Consider the following 18,253-nt stretch of genomic DNA (forward strand, 5'->3'; position numbering starts at 1 on the left):
CCCTGTCACGAAGCAGCGATTTTCCCCTTCCATCATACAAGGGCTCCCCAGAAGCGACGTTACTGCCTGCAGCAGGGACAGCCCAACCGCATCAGCCTGGAGCTCAAAAACACTTTTCTAAATCCAGCATCGCTTACCGGAGATGGCACTGCCCGGGCACCGCACGAGGCCCCGCACGGGACACCCCATCGCCCGTCCTGGTCCCGCTCAGGCCCCGCGCGCTGCGGGCACCCAGGCGCTGGGGCCATGGACATTCATCTCCCTCTGGCTCCCGCACAGTTAATGGCAGCTGCGGGCCCTGCTTGTGACCTCCCTGAGGTGCTGACTCATCTCCTTCCATGCCCGTAAAGCACCGTATTTCACTGCTCCACGCCCACAGCGCCCAACCACCCCGTAGTAGCTTCTCACGCCTTGAACGCCCGGGTCCGCGGCGGGGCCGTTCCCGCCACACACTCGTGAGCTCAGCCGCACGCTCGTTACCGCGGCGCGTTCATTAGCACCCCGCGTTCATTGGCACGGCTCGGTGGCAGCACACGGGTGACGGGCCAAGCCGTATCTGGCTGGGAGCCCGCGAGCCGGTACGGCGGGGGTCGCTCGCCCCGCCACCCTCCCAGACAGCGACTCTTTATTCCACCAACCCACCAGCCAGCCCCAAGCCAGCCCGCAGCCGCCTGCTCCGGCCCGGCACGCGGGGGAGGGGGGAGCAGCCGCCCCCAGCCCCCGCTTTGTCCCCCAGGAGCATCACAGCGGGGGGGAGGGGGGGGGTAGCACCCCGGGGCGCTGCCCGGTGAACAAAGCCCGGGGCCGCCCCATTGTCCCCACTCGGCCGGGCCCGCCGACCCCCGCGCGGGCAGGAAGAGGAGGGGTCGCACGCAGACAATGCCCCCCTTCCCCAAACCCCCATCACGCCCCGCCCTCCGCTCCCCATTGGCCAGCGGGGAATTTGGGGGGACTCCCCCTTCGCCCCCCCCCTTACCACCACCACCCCCACCACCCCCGTGCCGGGGCCGCGCACGCTGTATTGTGCCGGGGGGCGCGCGGGGATGGGGGGGCGGGAGCGCGCGCGGCCGCCGTCGGGGGCGCGCCCAGGGGCTCCCCTTGTGTGTGCGTGTGCGTGCGTGCGGAGCCGGGGCCATGGAGGAACTGAGCAGCGTGGGAGAGCAGGTCTTCGCCGCCGAGTGCATCCTCAGCAAGCGGCTCCGCAAGGTGGGACCCGCCGCGTCCCCCCCTCCCGCCCCGCCGACAACCCCCCCGGCGACCGCTAACACGCCTCTCCCCGTCTCTCTCCGCAGGGCAAGCTGGAGTACCTGGTCAAGTGGCGGGGCTGGTCCTCCAAGTGAGCGGCGCTGCGCGGGGCGGTGCGCGGAGCGGGGCAGTGCGCGGAGCGGGGCGCGGCCGCGGGGGTGCCGCCCGGCCGGCCGGCCGCTTTTGTTCGGGTCGCGCCGCTCCTTTTGTTTACAAATAAGCGCGGCCGCGGCCCGGCCCTCCCCGCCGCCGCGTGGGGCTCCGCTTCCCGCCCCCCAACCCCGAGCCGGGCCGCTCTCCCTCCCCCCCCCCCAAGCCCACCAACCCCCCGCGGCGAGCACGCACCGGCCCCACACCCCCCGTCCGCTGGTCCGCTGAGAGCGGAGCTCCCACCCTCCCCCGGGATGCTCGGGGATCGCCTCGCCCCGTGGCATGGCCGCCCCTTCCCCGATCTGCCTCCCCCGGCCCCTTCCCTCCTGCCCACCCCCGCGATGGGGCTGTACTGGCCCCCGACCCGGTCCCCCCGGGGTCCGGCGCCGCGTGCTGAGGCACGAAGGGCCCGTTTGCCCTTGGATGAACTCCCCAGTGCTGGGCCGGTAACAGGGGCGGCGGGGAGCCCCGGCCCCCCGCTTTTGCCCAGTCCATGTCTTCCATTGCAGGCACAACAGCTGGGAGCCCGAGGAGAACATCCTTGATCCAAGACTCCTCCTGGCTTTCCAAAAGAAGTGAGCAAACTAAATATTTCTAAGCGAATGATAAAGTCAATTAACTTCTAATTGGCTGCGCATGCAGTGGAAGTTGTGGAAACAACAGGCTGAAGCTCGCCGTGCCTTTTGTGGCACAGTCCTTTTGTTCATCTCCCGAAACCACAGCTCAGGTCCGCCTAGGACATCTCTCCCCGCACTGGGTACACACGAAGCCACGCTCAGTCCGGGTTTGCACCGGCTGTGCAATGGCAGCGCCCAGCACAGACCTTTGGTTCTCGTTCCCCGAGGGGCGACTGCGGGCCATGGTGGGGTTGGAAGGCACCTGAGGGTACTCCTGGAGGGCACAGCTATGAGAGGGTGGAGGAAGTAACGTGTGGGAGAAAATGGTGTCCTCCGCCAGGGCTACTGCCCAGAGCCGAGCTGGCAACGGCAGTTGTGCTGCAGTGATTACACACCAGGAAATCACGCATGGAGGTAAAAAAGTAGCCAGCTGGCTACAGCAAACACAGCGCTGCCAAATATTTTGGCTCCATATTAATAAAAATCATTAAAGTTTATGATAGGATTTAATTATAACTCGCTTCTGGATCCATTTTTTCAAGAATAGAATCTGGTTAGTGCAGACAGTGCAGCATTTGGTTAGCCATATGTATTACTGCTTAGCACTGTCCCTTGTAAATGGAGACCCATGAAATAGTATAGTGACCCGAAAACATTCCCCGTGCCATGGCCTTGGGCTCTGCGTGGCTGCCAGCCTGGGCCACCATGTCCAGGCCAGGAGGTGCAAGAGAGGTGAAACAAGCTCAGTGAAGGAGACAACTTGCTGAGTTTCCAGGGAAAGCATTTGCTTTTCCTCCACACGGAGGCTGTGCCACTGCCCACCATGAGCAGAGGGGAAGCTCAGCTCTGCAAGGGTGTAACTAAGGTGAGGCTTAGCAGAGACAGGGCAGATGTTTCCCTTTGCTTGATCCTGTTGTACCAGAAAACCTGTAAATCTCACCATGCATTGGAAAAGCCACTGACTGGGGATAGGTAACACCGTGTGGTCCATCACCAGCTGCTAGAAGCTTCTTGCTGGGGGGATGTTATTGTAGCAGACAGATGCTCTCCTGTCACCGCTGGCCTGCCTCAGTTTCCCCAGACACGAGCAGAGCCGGCAGCTGCTCTCAGGGGCAACACTGCGAAACTCAATGCCTCCCTTCGGAAGGCCTGTGACTGGCACCAGTGGGACCAAGGGGCCAGGACTGGGGTGACCAGCAGAAAGGTCTTGCATGGCAAAGGATTTTGGTTCTGTGAGTGGTTTGGTAAATACATTTCAGCCATCCATACAGTTCAATCCCATGCTGTATGCAAGAGAGTTTCTCTTTCCTTTCACCTCTCTGGCAAATCCAGGTAGATACCTGCTGCTGAGCCAGCCAGGCACCCCGACATCCAGATAGCTGTTCTTGTTCTAAGGCCGCAATTTTTATAACCTTTTCCTCACTTTCTAGTTCTTTTTCTTGCATTGCATTGCATTCATGGTCCAAGTCTTCCAGTGACCTGTCGGGGTCCCACAGGGTAAACGGTCCAGGTGCCACGTGGGGAAGGTTTAACTGCAAGAGTCCTTGGGTTTCCATACAGTTCTTGGGGCTTTTTGGCTGCATGTAACAGCATGGGTTCAAGTGATGTTCTCGGAGCCTGTAAGATCATCACATGTTGGTGGGGGTTAAGGACACTGCTGCTCAGGAGCTGGGATGGGAGCTGAGCCTTCAGCATCCTGAGCGAGGGAGGGTTTTAATGACAGAAGAAAGGGAGGAACCAGGATGACTTTGCATGCTCTTTTCTTCCCTGCAAACATTGTCCTTAATCGTTTTTTCAGGGAACACGAAAAAGAAGTGCAGAATCGGAAGAGGGGCAAGAGGCCCAGGGGCAGGCCCAGGAAACATGTGGTGAGTTCTGGTTGTGGTGGAAATCCACAGCTGTGACAGTGCTGAAGGGGCTTTGGAAGGCACCTGTGAGTGTCTGCCCACAGCACAGGGTGCTAAGCCTCTGGAGGGGGGTGAGGACGCAGCAATACCCGCAGACCCCGGGTTAGGGGCTTTGAAGATTGCACTGATGGGAAGGTGGATGAGGATGCCTGCAAGGAGGATGTCCCTTCTTCGCTGCTCCTGGCAATGGTGTAGAAGGAGACAGAAGAGTTCCCGAGCATCAGGGTCCTGCTTGGTATTTAAGCCTGCTCAGTTTTGTGCTGTATGCTCCCGAATTCATTTCATGCCAGAGGACGAGCAGATCAGCTAACATGGAGAAAGAACCTGTGTGTGTTTGAGGCACCTGGCCAGGCAACACTGAAGGATTTGCAATGCCCATAATGGATCTTTGGTAACTTGTGTTAACTTTCCCTGTCCCTCTCCATTGCTTTGCAGGAACCAGAGATGCCTGCAAAAACTAAGTCAAGTAGCTCCTCTTCCTCCACATCTTCCTCTTCCTCCTCTTCTGATGAAGAGGATGAAAGTGACCTGGAAGCAAAGAGAGGTCCCCGCAGCAGAGAGACTCACCCGGTACCACAGAAGAAAGCTCAGATCCTGGTGGCAAAGCCTGAAATGAAAGACACTTCCAGGAAGAAGCGTGGGCGGAAACCTCTTCCCCCAGAGCAGAAAGCAGCTCGAAGGACCGTGAACCTGACAAAGGTGCTGAAAACCTCCCGGAAGGAGGTGGGTGGCAGCACCAAGCTGATGGGGAAGCTGCAGCCCCAGCACAGCACGCAGGGCTCAGGCATGGCTGCGCTGAAGGACCCGCCAGGCACCTTGGCTGGGCTCAGCTCAGGGGGGTCGTCTGCAGAAAACCTGCCCAACATGACGAAGAGCGGCTCCACGAGCCCAAACCGGGCCATCAGCTGGCAGAGCTCCATTGTGCACTACATGAACAGGATGTCCCAAAGCCAGAACTTGGCAGAGACCTCTCCCCTGGGCAGGCTGGCACTGAAGTCGCAGGCAACCAGTAAGAGTGGCTTAGGGCTGGACTTAAAAATGAGGAACCAGAAAGGATCTGGGGAGCTTGGGCTGAGCATGCAGGGACCCAAGACTGCTAAAGCTCCTAGCAGCGGCGCTGGAGGGGACCAGAAATCGGGGTTTGCTGTGGGAGGCCAGATGTTGCACAACGGCAGCAAGACACCTGCGGGCTCATCCGGGGCCAGTAGCCAGCCAGCTTCCAGCCAGGAGCTGAACCTCCAAGCTCTAAATCTGCAGAGTGTCAAAAATGGGCCAAGTGTGGCCAGCGGGAGCAGCATCCCTCGCCACCTCTGCAGCGCCCTGTCCAAAGGCTCCAGCGGTGGCACAGCAGCAAGCGTGGGTGCCAGCGGCACAAAGGGCAGTGCGGTGGGTGCTGGGTTGAATGCTACCAGCGCCAGTGTGCTCTCAGGGGGGGACAGCAGCAAGAGTGAGAAGCAGGGACACCGGGCAGGTGACAGGGACTTGGCCAAAAGCAGCACAGCTGGCACACAGGAGGGGCACGCAGCCACAGAGAACCACAAGCCTGCTGCCCTTTCCGAAATGAGCACCGGCGAAGAGACCAGCTCAGATTCAGACCGGGATTCGGCTTCCTTCCCGGGTGTGAGTCAGAACATGTCTGTCTCCATCCAGACCAGCCAGGACTGGAAACCCACCCGCAGCCTGATTGAGCACGTCTTTGTCACCGACGTCACCGCTAACCTGATCACAGTGACAGTCAAGGAGTCCCCCACCAGCGTTGGGTTTTTCAACCTGCGGCAATACTGAGCCCAGGTGCATGAGAGGAGGGAGAGGGTCCTTCACCCTCTCCCTCAGCTTTGCCCAGCTCTTCATCAGGTTTTTCTTCCTTCAAGTGAACATGGAGACCTTGTGAGACCTACCAGGACTCATGTCTAGAGAGGCTTGAGAAAGACACAGTGAAACCTGCTCAGAACTGCCAGATGGATCCCTCCCAGCTTCTCTCCATCCTCTTCCGGAGCAGTGCCCCGAGCAGAGGTTGCTGGTGCCATTCTCCGGGAGCAGGGGCACTGGTGCTGCTGGGGGTGACAGGCTGGCAAGTTTTGAGCCAGGCTTCACTGTACACGGGTTTCTTTGCTTTACAGCTTGAAACAGCAGATGACAAGGTCTGCAGCTCTCTGGCAGCAGGGAGAGGACATGGAGCTGCGATGGGCCAGGCTTATACTTGGGAGAGGAAAAGGAGATCCTTTCCTTTCCTCTAGGCTCACCACGAATCTGTCTGTGAGCCGTGGGGAGTCACAAGTCAATCCAAATGAGACAGCCACTGCTCCCAGCCCTTGAGGGCTGCTGGGGGGTGGCTGTATATGGGGTTTTTTCAGGGTACGCTCAGCCCAGCCACCCCTCTGGGCAAGGCCACTTCCAATGATGAAGTCCACGACATTCCTGTTGTGGTTTCCAGCTGATAGGGAAATATTGTTTACATTTTTTTATTAGGGAAAAATCTTTTTCTTTTTTTCTTTTTTTTTTTTTTTTTGAGGGAGGGGAATAAACCCCGTCTAAGGAAGACTGAATCCACTGATGAGGTGGGTGTCCAGGGTGCCTCTTTCAGAGCAAGGGACAGCTGGTAGTGGGTACCTCCTTGCTGCCCAGGGAGGGTCCCGCGTTGGGAGCCAGCAGGAGCTGCTGGCTTCTTTGCAGTGACTTGACTTTCAGAGGAAAGCAAAGCCCAAAGTGCTGTGCAGCCCAGGGAGCCCCAGCACTGCTCCTCTGCCTCATCCCAGCATCTTCCCCTCCCATTCACCAGTTGCCAGGCACTTGCAGGGACTGAGCTGGGGAATATTTTTTAAGTCTTGCAGAACATGAGAACCCTTCCAGCAGCAGCTAGGTTGGTAGCTAGCGTCTGTGAGGTCGGTGCTGCTGTTCAGCCAAAAAGCAGTGCCAGGGGTGGGTGAGCCCTCCCTGCTGGGAGCCAGGCCAGACCCAACTTTGGATGCTCACTGGGTTTGACTCACTCTGATCATCCACGTTTTTCTGCAGCTGGAGGGCTCAGCAGCTGGTCAAGAACACCTGCACGTGTGGTCTGGAGCAGTGGGAAAGAGGAGAGGAGAGAGAGGATGGTCAGGGCCACACAGGGGCAGTGGGTACCTCAGGCTGCTGTTCCCCGAGAAGCCAGAGGGCCTGCAGCAGCCGTTCCCCTTCATCTTGCCATCCTGTGCCAGCAGCCAGGGTGTTCTTTTTGGCTTGTAATTGCAACCAGTAGTGGCTTTTTTACAGAGGTCTTTTTCCCTGCTGTAGAGTACTCTTACAAACCAAAATTAGCAGCAGTAGTTCAGGCAGAGTTTAGTAGCATTCAAGGTCATTTTCATTCCGTTAGTGCTGAACTCCTTTCTCAGAGGAGATGATAAGCCTGCAGCCTGCCAGTGCCTCCAAAGGGCTGTCCTTCGGGTGACTGCTCGGGTCTAGGGTGACTGCTTGGTGTGTGCGTGAACAGGCACCACTTCAGGGGTCACTGCTTGCCAGGCGACTGACTTGGCACCAGGACTGGCATCTTACTTTGCTACAGGCAGGGGCACTTGCAAGTGTCATCACACACATGAGTGTGGAGATAAATGGACCAAACGGGGGGTACAGGTACTTCTGACCCCCCCCACCGCGACGCATCAGCCCACTGCAGTCGCATTTGCTGCTGCTGGCTGGCGGCAGTGCAATTCTCAGGTGAAATGAAACGCTGGCGCTGGCTGCACGTGCTGCCCAGTTCAAGGGATGGATGGTTGTTCTGTGCACTCAGCTGCAGCCTCCACCGGGGCAGGCTCCTCTGCACCAGAGGTGCTCCCCCTTCACTTTTGTGTTTAATCCCCAGCTGTCCTCTTGGTCATGGCCTTGAGTTTGTTGTGTTACAGAGCTGAGCACAGCATCCTGTGTGAGCCAGCAACGTGCCAGCAAGCTGGAGCGGGTGGAGGCATACCAATGCCTTGCTGCCGGAGCGATGCAGCAGGCGCCTTGGCGCCAGTGCTGCCCCAGTGCAGCCAGGCAGCCTTGAATGCCAGGTGTCAGGCAGCCTGGGGCAGGGGGTTTGCTGGGGACTGGCGCAGCCTTGCTCTGCTGCTGCCCGCCCAGCCCTGCAATGTGCTGCACGTCATTCTGCAAGGCAAAGGGCCAAGGGGAGAGGAGGGAGTGTTGTCCGCGCAGAAGGTTCCCAAGGACAGAGTTTCTGTTGAGCTCCACGATGCCAAAACGTCAGTCTGCGCTGTTTACCTTCTAGTCTTTAACTTTGCCAAACGAGCTACCGTTGCTTTGAACAGTCCAAGGAAACGTTGGCCTGTGTCAGCAGAAACGAATGCTCCGGACATGGTCTCTCTGCTGGGTGTGCTTTTGTGCTGGGGAAATCAGTGTTTTGGGAGAAGAGTCAAGGAATCTGAGCATGGAGGTAATGCTCTTCCCCACACACTGAATGTTTGCTACTTGGCCTTTGCAAATCCAAACCGAATGACAATGTGCCTTTTGGACCGTCCTTATCTCAGCCTTGTCTGTGACACTGGTCCCACAACAGGTTTGTGCCTATGCAAAGCAAGGTGGTCACAGGGTCTTGGAGACAGCCATGATACTGATGGGGAGAGGTGCCCTGGTCCCCAGCAGGACACCCAGCCGTCGTTCAGAGCCCTGCTGCAGCACTGAAGGCAGCTGAGGGATGCCCACTGAGGGGGAGCCAGCCTAACAGGGATGCTCTTGCCTAGAGCAATAGGATGTGGGGGACTGGTGTCCCTGAGGGGGAAAAAAGCATCTGAGGATGCTCCAAGAAGCAGTCAGGCACCAAGCATCCACGGGGTGCAGGAGACGAGCTGTGACGGCAGGTGCTGTGTTTGCTGCACGCCAGCCCCAAGACGGCTGCTCCCTCCAGAGCCCCCATCAAAGCTCACATGCATTTCTCCATGCAGGGGCTTGCTCCTGCCTCCTGGCCAGGTGAAGGGCTGCTGGGCCCGGGCTTGTACCCAGGGGAACACATATCCCAATGGTGACTGGCTTTCCTCCGTCATTCATTCTTCCCAGGCATGTCTCCTCCCAGTAGCGGCAGGACTCTACTGTCACCACTTGCTATTGTGCCTTTTGCTCACCAGTTGGTTCGATTCCAAAGGTCTAAGGATGGTGAAAATGATAATTGAGAATTTTTTCTGACCTTCATCTCCTCCAGTGTTCCTTCCCCAGCCCCTTCCTGACCTCATGTTTTGGGATCTCGGCTCTCCCAGCAGTGCTGGGGTGTCTGCGAACGGTTCCTGTTGGAGTTTGCCTCTCAAAGGCACATTATGTGAGTGATTTACTGTAATCTTTTGTGGACAGGGGTTGAAAGCCGGTGCAGATCCTGTTTACCAGTCAGTACCATTAGTATTCAAAGTCCACTTTTTTTTTTCTTTTTTTTTTTTTTTTTAGTTTGCTGCTATGGGTTGGAGTGTTCAGCCGTGTGTCAAACAGCCAATTAGTTTGTCACTTGTCATTTTCTAAGGGGTTTCCGATGTGGAAAGTCCTGCAGTATTTGTATATTGAATGGATATTTTCTCCAGGCATAATCTGGTTAAGCATACTTGTTGTTTTCCATTGGACTGGAAGAGGTGGCCAATTCAGCCATCTTCCCTAGAAACTTAGTCTATTTTTATATATATATATTTTGTACCAAAAAAACCTGGAGTTCGTGGAGGGACGGGGATAGTTTAGGGGGTTTGGTTTGCATTGAGTTTCTGAGCTGGGTGTGAAGGGCTCCAGAGCCGGAGAGGTTTTTACTGAAAGAAACTGAGGGATGGGTGAAAATAAACAATTGTTCTTGTAACTTGTGCCAGTCACTGGTCCGATTTGTAATTTGTATGTTTCAATTAAAGAGAGAGCCAAATCGTTCCTGTATGACACTTATAATTGCTTTACACTACAGCTGTTTGTTTGCTTTTATTTTCAGAGAACAAAAGTTGGAGATGTTATTACCCTGGGAAAGCGTAAGGGCTTTGTGGAGCAGGACAGGCACCCAGCCCGCCGAGCAACGTGGGGCTGTGGGCACCGCTCCCCCCGGGGCTCCCGTCGCCTGCCGGGTACCTCACTTGCCTTCGGTGCTGCTGGACACTAACGCTAGTGTGGACCCACGACATCTAGGCTGCTTTTAATTTATTTGCAGGAAAACACTAGGAGAGGGGTACGGGGGGGGGGGGCGGGGGGGGCGGGGCGCGGCCGGTGGGGGAGCGGTGTATGACTTTTCCACTGCTCTTTTTTAGTATATCAATAAATATTTTTTTTAACTTTCCAGGCTGGTGTGGTCGCTGCTCCGGGAGTGGCCCACACACACAGAGAACCCGGGGCAGCCGCTGCTTGTGATACAGCATCCCGCTCCCCCCGGGGGCACCGTGTTGCCCCCTCCCCCCGCCCGGGGCTGCGGGCCCGGGCCGCAGCGGGGCCCCCCGAGCCCGGGCTGGGCGAGGCTGAAGGGGTAGGGGAACCAGCCCCCCCCAGCTTCCCCCGAGCCTCCCGGCGGGACGCGACACCCTCCCGGCCCCGGGCCCCGCTCCTACCGGCAGTGCGCAGTCCACCAGGCTCCGCTGCGGCTGCCGAGGGCGGGGCAGGGTCTCAGGTGTCCCCGCTTAGCGCCAGCCCAGCCCAGGGGCCCCACCCGGCCACCCCCATCAGCGGGACCGGGACCTGCCCAGGGCCGCGCTCGGGCCGGGCCTGCCCTGCGGAGGCTGCGCGGGCGCCGAAGGGCGCGGGCAACGGCGGCTGCCTGGTCCCAGCTGCCGCGGCGGGGCAGGGGGGGCCAAACGCCCTCCCCCCCAGGGCTCCGCCGTCGGGGCTGCCGTCGGCAGGGAGCTGAGCCCCGGGCGGGTGCGCGGAGCCGCCTTGGCACGGGGTAAAGGCGGCGGCTCCTGCAGGCTGCGGCCGGGGGCTTCGCAAACCGCCCCCCGCCGTTCCCACCCCCTCCCTCCGCGCCCGCCCCGCTGGGGGCCCCGCCGCGGCCCGTGTGAAAGGGCCCCCCCGCCGGGCCGGGGGAGAAAGGCGCCATTGTGCGGCCCTTTCTCCCGCTCCTCCTTGACACTCATTTTCCGCGCCCAGCCGCTGACAGCTCCCATAATGCGGGGGTCCGCGCCTTTCACCCGGCGGAGCAGAAAAAGGAGGTTAATGAGGGCACCGCTTAAAAAAAAAAAAAACAAAACAAAAAAAAAACCAAAACCAACACCCACCCCACCCCCGCTCCCCTCCGCCTGCAGATTTGAATACAAAGGCCGGGCTAGCCGCGCAGGGGCGGCCGCCGGGCCCCCACCCGCACCCCCGCTGTACTGCCCGCCCCGTCGGATGGGCGGAGTGCCCGGCCCGGTAACCGGCTGCCTTCCCTCGCGGCAGTCCCGGGGCTGCTCCTCGAAGCGGAGCCGCACACAGTACCCACCGCCAACCGGTCCAGGCACCGCAGGAACCCCCGGGGGGGGGCCGGCCTAGCAGCACCTGTGCCCCATCCCCTCGCCCCTAGCCCCAGCTCCCGGCCCGCCTGTGTGGAGCGGGGACCCGAGGCTGCCTGCCCTGCCGGGGCCCTGCTGCCCACCCCATGATGCTCCCAGGCTCCCCCCAGCCCTGCGCCCCGCATCACCCCAGGGCTACAAACAGAAAGCAGACACGTTTCTATTTACAAAGTATATATTTAAACTCACATAAAAAGCAGGTCTCATATCGACATTCACGGCTGGCAGAAGACACGTAGTTTAAGCTTCACTTCTGAGACTGAGATGTAGCCAAATTGGTTTTGTACAAGTCTTAATTTAAATAATTCACACACACAGCCCCCCACGCACACACACTCAGTATATATGTCACTATATACATACACACATATACATCCACATGTATGTTTTGCTCCATATACATGTGTGTCAGGATGCACACATATACACATGGCTGGAGCGAAGCACACTAAATCCCAACCGCATCCCGGCAGGGCAGGAGCACGGCTCCGGGCTCTTTTGGAAAGGGAAGCATCCTCCAGCCTTGGCACAGCCGCAGTGGGAGGACGGGCAGCTCAATCCCATCATCGTCCCTCTGACAACACACATCCCACATCGGCTGCCCCTGGCACTGGCACCAGCACATTGGTTCTTCATACAAACCAAGTTAAAAATCTCAATTATACAAAATATGCCTTAAAAAAAAAAAAAGAAAACCAACCAAACAAAAAAACCCACCCCAAAACTCACAGACATGGCTCCCCCTGTACAGTCAACACAGCATCCTCCTGCTAGGCCACCTGACAGAAGGTCCCAAAAGGACAGGGAAGGGGACCAAGTGAGGATGCAGCTCAACCCAACAGCAGGAGGCTGCTCCTTGCCCCAGCCCTTTTCCCCATCCCTCAGGCTCCCTGTGCTGCCACCCCCCATGCAGCCCCCCACACCAGGGGCCATCAGGAGGTTGGCTGGGCCAGCCATCAAGGAAGGCCAAAAGTGACACAGCCCTCAGGTGCTGCCAGACAACCTAGTGCTTTCCAACTCCCAGAGATGCTCACCAACATGTTGGGACAGGGGCACCTGCTCCACCTCAACCGACATCACAACACAGGCAAAGGTCCTGCTCCCCACCCAGGTCAGATCATGGACAAGCTGGGGAACAGGAGCAAGCAGAGCAGGGGGCTGTAGCCCCCACACCTCCCCCACATCCACCCAGGGCTGCTGCACTTGGTTGAGAGCCATGAAACCCCATGGCTGTGCCCTGCCCCAGCCCAGGGAGGAAAAACGGCGGGGTCCTACAGAGCCAGGAGAAATAACACAGGCAAACAAACCACAAAAAGCCACCCGAGTCAGCAGGGCTGCTCGTGCATGGGAATATTTTGCCTCTTGGCTATTGTTTAACTAGCGTAAGAAAAGGGAAATATGTATTGTCTTTGAATGCATAAAGGTGGCTCTGGGATTTGTCAGAGATGTGGATATTACAAAACACTATCTGGAGTCTTCCAACAGTCTGAAGTGAACTGTGTTCAGAAAAAAAAAGTAATAACATTTCACTTTCTATAGCAGTATAAAGCATCTAAATATGGGCAGTGACATGCTACCCTCCCAAACCTCTCTGGCATTTCAGGAATGTAAACAGAGGCGGGGGGGGGGGGGGGGGGGGGGGGGGGGGGGCGGTGGCTTTTTTTTTTTTTTGTAGGTGGGTGGGGGAACAGAATCAAGCAGCCAGACAAAATGAAAACAGATTCTCAGCTCAGTCCCATCTCCCACAACTGCTACGACAACTCTATTAAAGTGCATTTCAGTATCACCCCTCTCAGGAACCTTACACACACAAACCTCCTCTTCCTTTGCAAGAAAAGGTAATTCAAGTTAATACTCTGCTAGAACAGTTTTAGCCTTTTTATGGATTTCTGCTTTTCCCCGCCCCGACATAGCAACATATTTTTTGTTAGACTGGAAACACCCCCTCCCCAACAATACTGTAAATTCAAGTGCTTACTTCAACTGTCAAGGGCAACAGTTCTGGATACAGCACACTTGATTGTACAAGCAACACCTTATATCACAATCAAGAAATCAGGGCACTCTGCCCTCTGAGGGAGTAACACCTCCCCCTCCACCATCCATAGCATCATATGAAAAATAATAGTTAAAAAAACCCAGAACATAATTAGCTATGAACATTGTTATGTACACCGGCTCCTGCAACAGATGCATGAACTCCCGTTAGTTCTCAGTTTTATTGTCCTTTCTAAGAGCAACTGAGCAGTCACTGTTGTCTCCATTTAAATAAAACAACTCAGAGTTGAAATATATATATAGATATATATAAGCATTTTTTTCTTAAATAACATATTTACATCTAATAGAAAATATAACTCTAGAGATAATCTTTCCAACGAAATGTAAGACGTGGAAAAAAAAAAAAAGAATGAGTTAATGAATTTAGGACAGTTTCTAAATCCTCTCCAGTACAAAAAAAACCACAAAAAACCAAACATCAAAACAAAGAAAAAAGAAAAAAGAAAAAAAGGAAAAAAAAAAGGAAAAAAAAAAAAAAGGTCCACCAAGCTCTAACCAAGCTTTTGTCTGGATCTGACCAAAGAAAACCCCAGCACCACCTCCAACAAACTCATCGCTTCTCTTTAAAGAATCCTTGGTCCGTGCTGCTCTCCTTGATGGTGACGGTCAAAAAGTTAGAGGTCACATCAGTTACCACCACCTTCTCCAGGTTGTTGAGAGAGGGGCTCCAGGACTCTTCCTCTGGGTCCCCAAGGATCCTGGAGACAGGGATCCTGGCAATGAGGGAAGGCCGCCCCGCCTGGCCCCCCATGCCGTCGCGGTACAGGCTGCCCATGGTACCCGGGCTCACCGCACCGTGCAGGAGCTTGGGCCCACCGGGGTCCAGCCCCCCTTGCCCCTTGGGGTCCAGAAAGTCTGCCCGGTGCTTGGCCAGCCGGGGAGGGTAGGTCTCGGCAGCTCCCAGTTTGGCACCCACCTCGGCTCGGTTGGGGCCAGGCAGGGCGCCAGGGAGGTCGGGGTCCGGCCGCCTGGCCAGCTGGATGACACTATGTCCCGAGCCGAACTTGGCCGCCCCTGCTGCCATCTCCTCCATCTTCCTGACCTTCAGGTAGTCCCCCACCTTGTCCCCCGGGTCCCCCAGTTTCCTCTTGGAGGCATCCAGAGTCTCTGCTAGGTCCTTGTACAGCTCCTTCCTGGGCTTCGGGCCTCTCTTTTTGGGGGTCTCCCCAGGTTTCTCCTCCACGCGGATCACCCGGTCCCGGATGCTGTCTCCCTTGGGGGTGCTGGTGCTGGAGCTGCCCTGGGGAGCCAGGGCTATGTTTCTCAGTCCTTCCCTAGCCCGGGACGTGGAGCCCAGCTCCTGGGGGGACCTGCCGGGATATGGCACCCGGATCCCCCTGGAAGAGTCACTGCGGAATTCATAGGTTTTGGCTTTTGCTTTTGCCTGGGCCTGCAAAGAAGAGAAATCAACCAGTGACTTTATTATCCTGCCATCCGGTTGCATAATTACAACTTACAAGACAAGAGGCCACCTTTGTAAGGAACATCCTCCATGGGGGCCAGAGACGGACCCCCGCTCCCTGCTGTGGCATGCAGCCCCGGCCAGCATCAGCACACGTGGGGCCTCCTTACCTTTAGCAGGAAGGTTTTGGGCTTGGGGCCTCGCTTTTTGGGCCCATATAGCTCCATTTCTCGCTCCCTAGAGGTGTTAAAAAAACCAAAGCTTCAATTCAGCATAGCTACAAGACAGCAACATATTTACAAGCTCAAGAGCTACGGCTAGCAAAGGCCTTGTACCTTTCCTCAAAGGCTGCAAGCAGCCGGGCATCCAGGATGTTTTCCTCGGGTTCCCAAGTGCTGTACCTGGGGAGGGGGGGGGGCACAGAGAGAGGGGACAGCATGAGGAGCCAGAAACGGAAAAAAACAAATCAAATTAAAAATATGGGGCATAAAAGGAAGGGACCCAAGTTTCCTCTCTACTACAAAGGGAGAGGGGGGCTGCAGTGAGCCACCTCCTCACGGCTCCCCAGCTGCAGAACCCTACGGACAAACGGCCGACTTACTTCTGAGACCAGCCCTTCCATTTTACGAGATACTCCATGCGCCCCTGCAGATGCAAAGAGAAAAATAAATATGCATGGAGGGAAACCGCGATAAACGCCCGCAACAAAGCTACACCGCGCAATTCCACGCATGCAACAAACACGCGCCCGCGGCGCGTCTCGAAAACGCGCGGGGGGGGGGGGGGGGGGGGGGGGGGCGAGATGCAACAAAAAAAAATTAATAAAAATTATTAAAAAAATATATAAAGAGGGGCCGCGCAGGCTGCAGCGGCGGAGCACGCCCGCCCCGCCGGCGGGGAGCGCCCGGGCATGCGGCGGGGAGAAAGAGCCGCCCCCAGCGGGCGCCCAGCCGCAACCGGGCCGGGGCCGGCGGGGCCGCGGCGGCGGCGGGGCCCGGGGGAGATGGGGGGGTGCGCGGGGCCGGGGGGGCGGAGGCGAGGGGGGAGCCACTTACTTTGCGGATGCGGCGCTTAAGCAGGGCCTCGGCCGCGAAGACGCGCTCCCCGACGGCCGAGAGCTCCATGTTTACGCGGCCGCTCGCAGCACACAGGCAGCCGCCAGCGCAGCCCAGACCATAATACTCCGCCCGCTGACGTCAGCGCCGCGGCCCCCCCCGCACTTGTTGCTGGCGGAGCCGGGTGGAATATTCCGCCCGCGCCGCATTGGCCCGCGCCGCCGCCCCGCCCCCCGACGTGCGCCGCGTCCCGATGAGCGCGGGGCGGGGCCGGCGGCGGGGGAGCGAGGCGCCCCGCCCCGCCCCGCCCCGCCCCGCCCCGAGCTGCGGCGGGAGAAGGGGGGGCCATCCCCGGAGGAGGCGGCGGGGCGCGAGCTTTAGGGGGGACGGGGGAGCGGAGCACAAAGGCGCCCCGGGAGCGCGGGGAGGCACGGCCGCCGCCGCCGCCGCCCGCAGCCACCGGGACAGGGAGGGACGGGACTGCTGCCAGCACCTGGACGGGGCGGACCGGGAGGTTGCGGTCGTTCCCCTCGCCGGGGATCTGCGGCCCGGCCCGGCGGCCGGTGACGGGACAAAGGGAACGGTGTCAGAGGCGGGAACGGGAAGGGAACAAACCGCTCTGCCCCGGCGCCCGCGGTGGTGCGGAGCCGCCCACGGAGACACGCGTCCCCGCGGGCCGCTCAGCGCCGTTGCTCCCGCGGGAGAGCGGATCCTGCCCGGCGGCGAGGGACCCCCCAGCTCTGCTCCCCGGGAGGCGGAGGGGTGCCATGGGGCCAGTGGGGAGGCCCCACGCGCAATTTGGAGGCGCATGTCCCCACGTGCTTTCTCTCAGCCAAGCGGCGCGGGAGCGCGGGTGGCACAGCGGGACCGGGACCCCTTCCGGACCCCCTCCCCGGTTCTGCCGCCCTCCCCGCCGCACCGCGGCCCGCCCGGGACGCGTCACCTTCTTCCGCCGCGAGTCAGTCCCCGAGGTGGCCACGGGACATCGAGACACGCGCGTCGGGGACTGGAGGTCCCAAGAAACCGGTCGCCCGCCCGAAGCCGCGTAGGGTCCCGAACCGCCCCCCCCCGCGGCGCCGTTGGGGGGAGGCTCCGGAGGGGCCTGGCAGCGCTTCAGCCCCGTCCAGTCAGTGAAGCCGTTCCCGCGTCCGGGGGCAGCGACGCCGCCCGGGGCTTCCTCGCGAGTGGGAGCCGCAGCACCGCGACCCGGTGCTGGGTGGGCTTCTGCGGCTCCGTCCACGCGAGGTGAGGCCAGGCGAGGCCTCTCGTGGACCCGCCGCCCCCCACCTCCAGCCCTCCTCTGTACGGAGCTCGAAGCCGAGGCCGAGCGGCCGCCGCGCCCACGCGTGGAAGACCCCACGGTGGGCGTGGTCCCGGGGATGCGGCTGCGCGTGCTCCCCGGTGAAGGAGACCGCGGCTGCCTCCTCACGGACGCTGGCCTGGCTGCGGTTTGCCGTCGTGGGGGCGGTGGGTCACCTGTGGCAGGGGCCGCGAGGCCCGCGCGGCTTTGGACCATCTCCCCCCTGCGCCTGCTCGGTGCAGGGGCTACGGGGCGCTTCCCTTCTCCCGGCCCGGGACAGCGCCCGGGGGCAGCCACCGGCCCCGGGGTACGCCGGGACCGGCAGCGGGGGCCGGGGGACACCGGCGTTCTCCCGGTCCCGGGACCCGTTGTCTCCCGGGGCTCCTGCCTGCCGCCGCGGAGCCCTGCCCGGTGCCGCCGCCCGGGCGGGGGGACCTCCGACGGCGGCCACGGGGAAAACAGGTCCCCTGCGGTGGGTGGGGACACGGGTGGGGACCCTGGGGCCCCACGGGGGACTCTCGGGGTGCGTGGGTCGGGTTTCCGCGGGCAGAGCCCTCCTCCTGCCGCCGCTGGCCGAGGTGGAACCGCGCTCACGGGAGGAGGTGGCGGATTCCCACCCCGCGGCTCCCTTGGGCTGCCAGCTCCACGCCACCAACTCCGCGGTCGCGGGAGCCACCGCACCACGCGTGTTTGGTGCGGCGTGCCCGGCGCGGCGCTGGCGTGGAGGGGCCGGGCGGGAGGAGCGCACCCCCCGCGCCCTCCCGGCCCGCGGCGAGCGGCGTCCTGGGGAGATTTTCGTTAATATTGAATTAATCGTTGTTAATTAATGCAGGTCGCGGGGCGGCTCGTGAACTGGTGTGGACGCAGCGGCTCGGATCCCGCTTTCGGGAAGGTGCCGCTCAGAAGGGAGACCCGGGGGCAGGGGCACAAGTCCCGGCCGGGGGGGGCGCGGGGATGGGGGTGGGGGTGTGCGGATCGTCCACCCGGGCCCGACGGTATCGGCGCCGCCGCTTCGTCTGCTGCTCGAGGCTCCCGGGGTAGCGGCCGCGGCAGCGCAGC

The 18,253-nt window shown here is 59.7% G+C and overlaps 2 protein-coding genes across 3 annotated transcripts; one reads left to right on the top strand and one right to left on the bottom strand.

Moving 5' to 3' along the window:
- The first annotated feature begins 1,134 nt into the window (after nt 1-1,134).
- CBX2 (chromobox 2) lies at nt 1,135-6,083 on the top strand. Its single transcript, XM_037400380.1, has 5 exons — nt 1,135-1,206; nt 1,293-1,336; nt 1,905-1,970; nt 3,811-3,880; nt 4,355-6,083. Exons 1-5 carry the CDS (start codon nt 1,135-1,137, stop codon nt 5,702-5,704), a joined length of 1,602 nt encoding a protein of 533 aa, XP_037256277.1. The 3' UTR covers nt 5,705-6,083.
- Nucleotides 6,084-11,533: 5,450 nt separating this feature from the next.
- Nucleotides 11,534-16,050, bottom strand: CBX8 (chromobox 8). Of its 2 annotated transcripts, none has more exons than XM_037403404.1 (5): nt 15,895-16,050; nt 15,441-15,484; nt 15,175-15,240; nt 15,010-15,100; nt 11,534-14,827 (listed from the first exon to the last, which is right to left on the bottom strand). In XM_037403404.1, the coding sequence occupies exons 1-5, from the start codon at nt 15,961-15,963 to the stop codon at nt 13,988-13,990; spliced, it is 1,110 nt and encodes a 369-aa protein (XP_037259301.1). In that variant the 5' UTR covers nt 15,964-16,050; the 3' UTR covers nt 11,534-13,987. The 2 variants fall into 2 exon arrangements, with proteins under 2 accessions (XP_037259301.1, XP_037259310.1); XM_037403413.1 differs by having other exon boundaries at nt 15,010-15,076; nt 15,895-16,049.
- Nucleotides 16,051-18,253: the final 2,203 nt, after the last annotated feature.

This window comes from Falco rusticolus, chromosome 1 (assembly GCF_015220075.1).
Source record: "Falco rusticolus isolate bFalRus1 chromosome 1, bFalRus1.pri, whole genome shotgun sequence".
NCBI classification, from domain to species: Eukaryota; Metazoa; Chordata; class Aves; order Falconiformes; family Falconidae; genus Falco; species Falco rusticolus.

Coding starts and splice junctions, on each gene's coding strand:
- CBX8 (XM_037403404.1), bottom strand. CDS start 15,963: ATGGAGCTCTCGGCCGTCGGGGAGCGCGTCTTCGCGGCCGAGGCCCTG. Junction 15,485..15,894: donor TTAAGCGCCGCATCCGCAAA/GTAAGTGGCTCC, acceptor TTGCATCTGCAG/GGGCGCATGGAGTATCTCGT. Junction 15,101..15,174: donor CTTGCAGCCTTTGAGGAAAG/GTACAAGGCCTT, acceptor GCTGAATTGAAG/CTTTGGTTTTTTTAACACCT.
- CBX2 (XM_037400380.1), top strand. CDS start 1,135: ATGGAGGAACTGAGCAGCGTGGGAGAGCAGGTCTTCGCCGCCGAGTGC. Junction 1,207..1,292: donor TCAGCAAGCGGCTCCGCAAG/GTGGGACCCGCC, acceptor CTCTCTCCGCAG/GGCAAGCTGGAGTACCTGGT. Junction 3,881..4,354: donor GCAGGCCCAGGAAACATGTG/GTGAGTTCTGGT, acceptor ATTGCTTTGCAG/GAACCAGAGATGCCTGCAAA.